Genomic DNA, 11,359 nt, shown 5'->3' with positions numbered 1-11,359 from the left:
TCTCTTTTGGGCCTCATTAAATTGGATAAAGAGGAACAAATTGGAGGATCTAATTACATTAATTATGGGAAAACAGGGGACACTAATATATCTACTTGGTACTTCAAAAGTGAATTTTTCAAACCTGGAGAAAATTATGAGAGATAATTGATTAGGAAGAATAAATACAGACAGCCCATTGGGAAAGAAACTTTTAAGCTGTTTAAAAAGAATTTATGTGATGTCCAGAAGCCACATCTCATAATTAAGAAACAGTATACCAATGTGTCAATACCCCTCCTACTTCAGGAGTAAAGTGGATGTATCAAATAATTTTTTTTACAAAATATATGTATAGCAAAAGGGAGAAATAAAAGGTGAGCATAATAATTATATGTTATGAATAGTAACAAAGAGAGGAAGTAATGCATTTCCCAGTGATTAGGACAATAAGAAAACAATTTTTAGGAATCAGGAAAAAAAAAGACGTTGTGTTTAGTGTAAAAATTTTAGAACAGAGATACTAAGCATGTCAAAAATTAAGTATAAATGGAAGTGTGTGTCTATGTGACTGTGTATGTTTGTCTGAAAGCACTAGCAATAACAGCAGAACAAAGTAAAAAGGGAAGGTATGTGTTAACTGCTAGGGAGCAGCACAGAAGTGATTTCATTTAAAAGGAGATGTAGAAAACTCACCTATAGATAAGTGTTAAGGGAACCAAGCAGAACATAGTATTTATAAAACATGCATATAAGGTAAACATCACTTCTGTTAAAATTAAGGAATTTTGCTACATATTTATGAGGGATGAGACAAAATAATGAGGCAAAATATATAAAACTGCATGGGTTCCAGAAGAGTATAGAAGGTAAATCAAAAGTCTGCTTGTCATCACTATCCAAGATGAGCACCAGAGACATAATGAGCACTGGACTGATGGCATCCCTTCTCCCGCTTGGTGCACAAAAATGATCCTGGCTGAGTCACTGAGATACAGACACCAGAATATGTGGATGTAAGAATGGGGAAAATTAACTTAGAGCTTTTCTACTGTAAGATCACCTTCTTCTTCTCTGAGATCTCTCACTGAATTTTCCAACACTGATTTCCTACATTACTTGAAGAAGGTTCTAAGGATCTTCCTAATTCTGAAAAGTAGATGCAGCTGTTCATAAGTAGTTCCTGGAGAGAACCAGGAGGACATGCTCATAACACAGGAGAAGAGTGCGGTATTCTGTAGCTTTTCAGGATAAGCATTATGCTATTTTGCATAAGACATGTTGAAAAGTTAAGTCTCAGAGTTTCTACAGTGTATGCACACTTCATTCTCAGCATAGACATTTCTGAAAGGAAATTCATCTCTGCTCCACTAACTACCTATCTTAAGGTAGGTCTGAATTTTAAATTGATGTGCCTAATTTTTCCAAGCTTAGACTTGGACAATTAACTATTAGATAACCACATTTAAAATGGATGTTAAAATGTATCTCAGTAGAATTTTGAAGGTAGAATGCCCAGCAAGTTTTCACTTAGGAGACATAACAAAGACACATCTGGCCAGGTAATATTCTTGTTCAATGCTTGGTGCTACATGTGAAATTTTCAGGAGATTGTGGATATCATCCCAATATTTTAAAAACTATAGAAATCCTGACTAGTGAAACTGGCAACAATGCTGAGAAAAAGAATGTAATTGTTACTACATGTTTTAATTGATTGAGAATAAGAAGCTAAAAATATAATTAGTGCCAATCATTATGTTTCTAGAGAAAGAGTTCTTACAGTCCTTATTAAACACACTTCAAATAATTCTTTTATGACATTGTAATTTAGGCAGTGAAAGATAAATAATATATTTACACTTTTAAAAGGAATTTTGACACATTAATACACAACATGCTGATTTAAAAATTAGTGCAACCACAGAGTACATCTTAAATGGATTAACAACTGCCTAAGTGACAGGTTCCCAAAAAGTAACTGTCAATATGTATGTATTGTCAGAGGAATGAGTTTCCAGTAGTGTTTAGGAGGTTACCTGGGGGTATTACCCCAGGTATACCTGGTCCAGTATTATTCAATGTAGTCAACAGTGGTTTGGAAGAGGATACAAAATCACTGGTGATCATGGTGATGTCTGAGTAAGGAAGAAGACCACGGAGGTCAACAAGCAAGTAACTTTCTTATCACGGCATGAGAGTAAGGGATTTGCAGTGGTTTTTAATTTATCACTAACAAAGCTCTTTTTCTGTATAAATACCACAGCCACTAAGGCTTGCATCTGTTTGGGAAAGTTATTTATTTCAAAGAGCAACAAATGTTAAACAACATAATTAATTATTGAGTGGAATTGTACTGAGAAGCAGGGATCTTGAATTTAACTTGCTGCTCTTCCAAGAAGATTCAGGTAGGACAATCTCTGGTATAGTTTCTATGTCCAACCCATGTTCCTGTAAGGAATAAAATGCATAGCTGGAGAAAATAGTCAGAGTCAAATGAACCATTCCAGTGGAGTAACTACAGATGGTGAGAAAGGCAATCAGAGCTAATTTGGCAGTCTGGCATATCAGCGTGTATTCTGCATATAAGAGGATTGTCCTAACGGCATAATTCTCAGTTAAGTTCTTCTTCATTTCTTAATTTATTTTTCCATATGATTAAGTCTTAAAGTGAAATAATTTCCTTTATCCTTTTTATTTAGCATTACTTTTCACCCCATTTAATTTCATTGTCTTTTGGCATGCCTCAACTCTGACCATGATTTGATCTTCTTTACTTTTTAATTGTCTTTCAATTTGCTTTGTTTTTTCAAAATGTCATATTTCAGGCTAAAACAGCCTATGAAACAGAATATTTTACTTGGATCTAAAAGCATTAAAACTGAATATTAAGGAATTTTGATATTTTTCTCTGGCTGCCTGTCCATGCTCACTTTTCAATTTTTTTAAACACATCTTATTCCTTGGGGACGTGCTTGTCCTGAGGCAAAGGAGTATGACATAATATCTTATAATGTCATATCAATCATATCATATTGCTATAATAATAACAGAAAGCTCATTTTTTGCATTCAGCACTGGTCCAGATATCACAAATATCAGGTATTTTCAAATGAGCAGCCAGCCTTGCTGGTGTGGGATACACACGTGTAGTTTAAGAATTGTAGTCAAACAATCAGCAAAGTTTCATGTGTAGTTGAAATTTGGAATTCCTGTTCTTGTTTTTTTTTTTTTGCAAAATCAATTGTAAGTGGGTTGGTGACTCCTGGTGACACCTGTCATGCCTGGATACTTCTGCTTGGGGGTATTCTGACAAGGCAAGGAGCTACTAGCTGATTCTGACTTTTTCTTTCATGCCCTTTCTTCTCTTCTCGTTATTTCTTCAAAGGCTGGTCACCAGCTGAGCCCTCAGTCCTTTCTCCTGCATTGGCCCAGCTGCCTACAGCTAAGTCTGCTCTGGGTGTTTGACAAGGACCTCCACCCAGACACACTCATTGACAAAGAGCAGTGCACTTCCATCCTCAGTCTAGGCTGAAAATACCCAAGTCTTGCAAAATTGGCTTGCGACACAAGGGAAGATGCAGCCTCTTGGGCAAGTTTGGGCTTCTTTCCCACCCAGGGTGAATGGAGTGATGGTAAATAACACAACCACTCAGGATGCTCCACTGCAGAGGATTGTTTCAAAAACTCCATCTCCTCTGTCCCCATATGTGTGAGTGCTTTTCCCCTCTGATAGTCTGTTCCATAAACAGATCACCTTAAAAGAGCATATTTAAAGCTAACACATTTGACTTTCCTCAGTTGGAGATAAAAGCACTCAGACTAGAACACTTCTCAGACAGAATACTGAATCTAAAAGTTATGAGGCAATTTAGGGAACTGTTCCTTTTGCTGCCCATTTTTAACTGATGCCTCACAGCTAAGGCAGTCTGTGTCATAATTTGGACATGAGAACACAGGATCAGAAAATTAAATAAGTGCAAGTGCCAGGATCAGGCTGAACAATATGTGCAACGACAAGTGGTGCAAGAATTACTTGAGTCCCTTTTCCACTAGCAAGGAATCAGCAAAATTTTGCCATGCTCTATCTGCACTCTCTGTGCACTCATTTCTTGTGAAAGGGGCACAAAAGGCACCTTCATCAACATCCATGAAAGGATTTTAGGAGAATCTCAAAGGAGAATACTATGGAAGAGGAATTTTCCACATAAAAGTCACTTTTAGTAATGCTCTAAAGTTGCTGAACAGCTGCAAGCCAGAGAATACAGACTGATGACTGTACCTGTTATACTACATTGACAGTAAAATAATTTATTAAAGATATATATTTTTTTAGATAAACTATTTAAACTTGATAATGTTCGGGAAATTGTCCTAATAAAAAGTACTGCTTTGGAAAGGTAAGAACAGGACAGCAGATACAAAATGAGTTTTTAGGTCTAGAAAAGTTACATTTGTTCTTTGTAAATGAGTTCTTTGTACATGAGTTCTTGTAACCATAAACAATATTTTTGGTTATTTTGTAGAATTTTGTTATTAGTATTTTTTATTTCAAATAGAAAATAATTCCTGGAAAGGTAGAAGAAGCACGGTCCTTCTACTCCAGACATAGTTGCTGTACTGGCATAGTCAGTGTTCTCTCCTTTCTCTTCACTAACCATACTCTGTATCCAAAAAGCTGCAAAACCACTTATGTCCACAATGTTTGTTTTCATTAGTAATTGAGAGCTGAGGTTTACAAACTCTGAAAAAAAAATATGTCAAAGACATCAGCTGCAAGAAAAACTTAGAGTTTCTGTAGAAATGTTCAATTTAGAAATTCTAGACAACCACTGCTCCATAATTTTAAGACAAAAATGTATATAGGGAAAAATGGGTTTGTTTAATAAGGTCTGAACTCACAAAGTGAAAATAAATCAAGCCAAAACCCCCCACATCTATCAACCTGTGGTCTGTGTTAGGTACTGAATTATTTAGTACAAACAACAGCAAGGAGATGTTAGAGGTCAAAATTATGTTATGCTCTGATTAAACTAACAATTAAGCATGGAAAAGCAGGCACCTGTGTGGAGGGCTGTACATGGCTGTGATAACATCTCTCAAAGTCTTCTGCTTTGGTTGAGGCTGGGGCTGTCTGTCCTTAACAGGACTGAATTCAGCAGGGGAGAAGCCACTGTGGGTAAGGCCTGTGCTGGCACTCACCTGCAGCTTAATTATACAATGACCCTTAGGGTCAACAGATACTGTTTGAACTGCCAGTTGCTGATTAGACAGCAAAATAATAACACTGTGAGTCGGGAACAAATGAGATAAGCTTGGTAGGAACTGCACTGAATGAAAAAACCTCATTGTTCTTATGTCAATATGGAAGATGACTCTGTAGCTTCATCTTCTTGAATTTTTCATATACTTGGTTTATTTGTGATGCTTTTAAACTCAATCTGTTATGCAAATGTTCTCCAAGGATTGTTTTCATAGGAAAGAAACCAAAATCTTTTCTTTAGGCAGCTATCTAACTTTCCAGTCAGTGAAAGCTGTGATTAAAAATGGCATCATATCAAAAGCTACTGTTACATATGTGATACCTGCAGCCTGAATGCAGCCAGATATCTAATCTTTTTGAGAAAATAGACTGCTTGATGGCAAAAAATGGTAGAATTTTGAACAGTTATGTGAAGTTCCTGTACAAAACAAATGCTAATTACACTGCAAGGTAATTGGGTGATGAGACCTGTATTAGAATGAAGACATTGAGTGGAGAGATTTGGGTGACTAAGTACCACAAGCTGTGTAGTTGAACGTGCCAGCTCCTAAATGAAACGGCATCTGTGACTTATAAAAAACCAATGTTGTAAATGAAGTCATGGAAAACAACCAAAAGAAGTATCTGGTAAATTACTTTATTAATATTTCAGTAATAATAACTGAAGTACTTCTGTTTCAACACATAAAAGCATAAACCTTTCTAACTGAAATATTTTAGTGTATGTATTTAATTCTTCCAGCTCTAATTCAATTGAAAGCTGAATATACCTGCTTCTAGAGTGAAGCCTGGTGAATTAGGCAATGCTGCTCTTTCATATAATAGGTACTCTGTTTTTCTCATTGGCTTAGAGAAAAAAACACTTCTCTAATTTAAAGACTTCTTTCTTTCATGATTGATGCTCACCCCACAATCTGCCCAAAAAAGAATGGCAATTTTGTGGCTAGAAGAGGAGAATACTTTTTATATGTCAATGGTTATTTAGTGCTTTAAAAAAGGCCTGTCTTCAGAGCCCTCCTTATAGAGGAGACTTGGGAATACTTGAATCACTTAGAAGTGGGATGCTAGGTATAAGCCCTACAAAGCTGAGACAGGCACCTGCCCTCTTGATGAGCTCCATCAGAGATGGGCTCCTAGACTGTCATCGCAGAAATTTCTGATAGGCATAAAACCTGAGGGAGTTGATGGAAAACACGAAAGGCAGAAGCATGTCTGAAACTCTGCTTCCCCATGGCCCCTCATGGCCTCATGATCATGATTGTGGATGGTGAAGTGTAAGATTAAGATTTATACCATTAAGCTCACCTCTTCTGCTTTGACTCCTGAAGGTCAACAGCACAACCCACTTGGGAAGTGAGAGAAGAGTGGGCCACCCCTTCTGTGGGGAGGGGTTTCTCTTGGGGGTTCATAGGTTTAGCAGAGCAAATAGGGTTGCTCAGGTTTGGTTAGAAATAAAACCTAAGCGTGTGGTCCAAATCAACTCCTTCTGTCAGGCCAGAATAAAACACATGAACAAACTTACATCATGTCATGGGTGCAGTAAGAAATGTTGAAGAAAAATTTCTGCAGAACTGCTTGCATTTCTGCATAACTGTGTTTTGTTTCCTCCTTACTTTTCTTCAGTTGTCATGAATAAAAATGCCTGACCAATCTGACTCATGTGCAATTCCTAATTTCAGGTTTGTAACACAAAAAGAGAAATGTCACAAAAGCATCTTTCTTAAATCGGATGTTTTTATTAATAACTACTCTTCAAGGCTTTTGTTGGTTTTTGCTGATGGAAATGAAACCACATAGAAGTGTAATTTGTCCCTTAACATAGAGAAGAAAGGAAAAAGACACAGAAGTGCCCATAATGTCCTGTGAAAGTAAAATTCCTTCTTTATTTTACTAGATAAAACAAATAAAACTATGATTTTTTCAAAAACTGCTTAGTAAAAAAATGTTTTGCATGTATTTTTAAACACCTGAATAAGTTTGCACAGTCTAGAATCTCAGCAGTTAGAAAAATCACTTTATCAGAGGACTTAGCAAAAGCAAAGCCTATGTGAGGCAGACAGAAACTATGGAGGAAGCACAAGCATAGTCTGATGCACTCTAATGCCATCTTCTCTCCAGAGGTCTGTTAAAAATTTTTAGACTGAAGGGAATTGTCATTACTGAATCCATCTACACTGCTATTTTTAATTGGAGTGAAACTTGTACAGATGATGCTACAGATGCTTAATTTTACTGATACTGAACCTGTTTCATTAATATGCATGTTGACTGAATAACTAACTACGAACCTTCTAAACTGTGCTTCTAATCACATCAGCGTTAAATATTAACTAGAAAGCCGACTCTATCATTCAGTCACATTCTCATTTTCCCAGCTTATCATTATATGTGTGTTGATAGAAGTAGTTACTTTTGCTGGTAATTTCATTTATCATAAATAAACACATTTCTCATGGTTGTTACTTACTCAGCAGAATGGAGCAGTACTTGTACCATGCAGGTGGGTGAAAGCAATATTCAGAGGAGGATGGGTTTGGGAGTGCAACTTCTCGGAAATGTTTTGCCCGAGGGATTTTGTGCTATCTTTTCTCTCTCTTCTTCCTCTTCAGGGAATATTTGTCCTAGGATTGCCGTATGCTCTCCTCCACAGTGGATACAGTGGTCTACTTCTTATTGTCTTGGCTGCAGCATTATGCTGTTACACAGGCAAAATTCTAATTGCTTGCTTGTATGAAGAGAATGAAGATGGGCAAGTGACAAGAGTGAGAGACACATACGAAGATATTGCAAATGCCTGCTGCAAAAAGCTGTCTCCCAGTCTAGGTGGCGTAGTTGTCAATGTGACCCAAGTGGTGGAACTGATCATGACATGTATTTTGTATCTGATTGCTAGTGGGAACTTGCTGTCACACAGTTTCCCGTATGTACCCGTGACTGAGAAAACTTGGTCTGTAATTGCATTTGTTACTCTGTTGCCTTGTATATTTATCAGAACTCTCAAAATTGTTTCCAAACTCAGCCAGCTTTGCTCTTTGGTTCATTTTGTTATCATCTTTGTAGTGATAACTTACTGTCTCACACAAATACATCAGTGGTCCTGGGCAAAATTCAGACTCTCCCTTGAATTTGAGGACTTCTTGGTCTCTGTAGGGGTGATCATTTTCAGTTACACTTCACAAATATTTCTTCCCACACTTGAAGGTAATATGAAAAACCCAGGGGAATTTAGGTGTATGCTAAATTGGACTCATTTTTTTGCCTGTATCTTGAAAACAACCTTTGCACTTACTGCTTTCTTGACCTGGGGTGAAAAGACAAAGGAAGTTATTACTGACAACCTGCCATCATTTCTTGAAACCCTAGTGAATTTATGTCTCTTAACCAAGGCTCTTCTTTCTTACCCTTTGCCCTTTTTTGCAGCCACAGAAATTGTGTATTCTTGTATTTCTAAAGACAACCATTCCAATTATAGATCTCCACTACTTGCTCTGACTGTAAGAGGCTCATTTCTCTTGTTAACTCTGTTGATGGCCATGTTCACACCACATTTTGCCCTGTTGATGGGTTTGTCAGGCAGCGTAACAGGTGCTGCTATGACTTTTCTTCTTCCTTCTCTCTTCCATTTAAAACTTAAATGGAAAAAACTGTCCTTCTTAGAGAAATGTGCAGATATCTCTGTTTTTATTTTGGGCTTCCTTTGTAGCCTTGCAGGCATAGTTTGCTCAATAAAAGGGCTGCTTGAAGTATTTGGAGGAGTATAAAGATTTCCTGAAAGACAAATAAGGAGTAAATCTTATAAATGCTCTTACCGTGTTAGTCAGTATATATGAGATTTTGTCACTAGGTAGAATTAAGCATCTGTGTAAATGTTTGCAGATTCAAGTCTTTAACTGGAAAATTATCTCCAAGCAAACTGGAAAATAACATTCAAAAAATTACAAAATTAGGCCTCTTTAAATCATTAGAAAGAAAGGTTGGAGATGGTTTAATATGAACATGACTGTAAATAATTCTACATGGTTTTAGTCATACATGGCACTCACATCCTGAAATTACTATGGCAAGTGATTTCACCAATTTAACCAGAATTCTTCATAGGTTTAGATACTGTTCAGTCTCAAAGCTATCACAATTAGCTTACAGGATGTGAGTGAGAGATCATTGAATCACAGAATTCTATTGTTAGATCTATTATTGAAAATGGTTGAAATATTATTTCACTTCGTTGGCAGACTGCAATTCAACATGTGAACAGAACAAATCAGTGAATTTTGGTTTTTATGTAAGACAAATTCTACTACTTGTTTTGTAAATGAATAGGCAAAAACAGAGCTCAGTTTAGAGCAGCTTTGAAAGCCTGCTTTTATCATGACTTCAAATGGGAATATAGTCAGAGTAAAGAGGGCATTCTAACAGTTCAAAGTCATGGAAAAGAGATTTTTTTCTGAAATAAGCTATAGCCAGTGACTGCAGCACTTTGGCAAGTCTAACCCCTAAGATTCATGTCTCTGCAATGCAACTGCTCTATTGGTTGCATTACTAGAAGTCTTGCTGGTAGCATGAAAAAGTTATACAGTTCACTTTCCCTCTTAGGCAGGAAATTTCTTTGATCTGTTAAAAGCTCAATGGAGTAAATCAAGTTCAATAAACAGACACACAGTTAACTTCCTGTACAATTTGGTAACTCTTTAGCTTTAAAAGATATCGGTTAATAAAAAATCAGCACTGCAATGTATTTCGCATTAGTGACAAAGCATTATGACGAGAAGCAATCTAATCAGAGTTCTCTAATGAATACATGTTATCTCATCATACTAAATCTCTGTTATAATACTTAATTAAAGTAATTATTTCAAAGAAGAAAGTGTGCTTTTTTGTTATCAACAATTTCACACAACCTTGTACTGCGTCATATGGAAATGTCTTTGAACGTCAGAGTAAAACTGGGTGATGAGGAGCCCAGCAGTATCTGCTTAACTGAGCTATTTTTGCTATGTAGTTTCTCAGCATTAATGCTTCTATCCTGCATGAGCAACAGTTGCCTCTCAAGGCTGATTTGCTGAATGATAAAAGAATAAAGAGAGGAGTTCTGGAAAGCTTTGTGTGCCACCCTGCTCCTTCCCTGTCTGCTAGTGTACACATGTCATATGTAAAAGTGATGAAAAGTTTATTAAAACAGATTAATTGCATTGCTACAACATTATCAAAACCCTGAAAATAACTAGTATCTCAGAATTTTATTACTTCTTCCTGCAATATGTCAAATGCTGCGCTCAAATCCACAACAATCTGAATGATATTAAAATTTGTGCTGGAACAAATAGGAGACTTTTTATCTTCATGTAAAATGCCAAAAATACATTGCCCATTGAAAGAGTTGAAAGCTTATTATTACTGTGATGACATAGTCAGAAAGATATTAATACTTGGATGATATTAATCAAAGGATTTCATTACTTTTTGTGTGGAGAAGTTTCATAGATTAAAAAACGCATAGGAGCAGTATTTGTTCTGTTTATCCTGTATAAATCTCTGAGGACAGAGGAGGTTTTCCAAAGAGTTTTGTAAAAATTCTTTCTGTTACTTTGCTTAGGAACTCTCAAAAAAAATCTCTTTTCCCATTTCCTATTTTTATGTAATGTCTTTTGTCTCTAACTCTTCAAAAAGTCTTGGGATTGCCTCAGTGCATTTGCTGTTGTGGAAAGCTTGAAAACCAGGATAAGCAATTTATTTTGTGGCAGTTTTAGGAATTCCCTAACTCATCACTGTGATTCAAAATTGGCTTTAGTTGTACTTTCTTCTCTTAGCCTTTTCAAGATGTCAGTGCCCACTCCTTTCAAGCCAAAGATGATCACTCCCCACCTAAACATTCTCCCTCCTATGTAAGGTCTTTCCTACAAGGATAAATGTTTCCTGCTTTATAAAATATGTTCTATTATTGTCCTTATTTAATAATTTATGTAATTTCTGTTAACATCAGGAAAACAGCAAGGGCTATGATTAACAAGTCAATACAACTGTAAATGCACAAAAATGAAAGTCATCCAAGTGCAAGACCTGAAGAAGTCACTTACAAAAGGCACCAGATTTAGAGGAAAAGCATAAAAGTTCAAGATT

At 36.4% G+C, this 11,359-nt stretch overlaps 1 protein-coding gene across 1 annotated transcript; it reads left to right on the top strand.

Annotated features, from left to right (window-relative positions):
* The first annotated feature begins 1,181 nt into the window (after window positions 1-1,181).
* LOC135298095 (vesicular inhibitory amino acid transporter-like) lies at window positions 1,182-9,003 on the top strand. The gene is made up of 2 exons (XM_064415842.1): window positions 1,182-1,367; window positions 7,852-9,003. Exons 1-2 carry the CDS (start codon window positions 1,239-1,241, stop codon window positions 9,001-9,003), a joined length of 1,281 nt encoding a protein of 426 aa, XP_064271912.1. The 5' UTR covers window positions 1,182-1,238.
* Window positions 9,004-11,359: the final 2,356 nt, after the last annotated feature.

This window comes from Passer domesticus, chromosome 3 (assembly GCF_036417665.1).
Source record: "Passer domesticus isolate bPasDom1 chromosome 3, bPasDom1.hap1, whole genome shotgun sequence".
Taxonomy (NCBI): Eukaryota; Metazoa; Chordata; class Aves; order Passeriformes; family Passeridae; genus Passer; species Passer domesticus.
The sequence above is the reverse complement of the archived record's forward strand: the minus strand, read 5'-3'. Positions and strand labels throughout refer to the sequence as shown.

Excerpts from the sequence above, each read along its gene's own strand:
- LOC135298095 (XM_064415842.1), top strand. The coding sequence starts at position 1,239 with ATGCTATTTTGCATAAGACATGTTGAAAAGTTAAGTCTCAGAGTTTCT. Across the intron at positions 1,368-7,851 it reads CACTAACTACCTATCTTAAG|GGAATATTTGTCCTAGGATT; the intron begins GTAGGTCTGAAT and ends CTTCCTCTTCAG.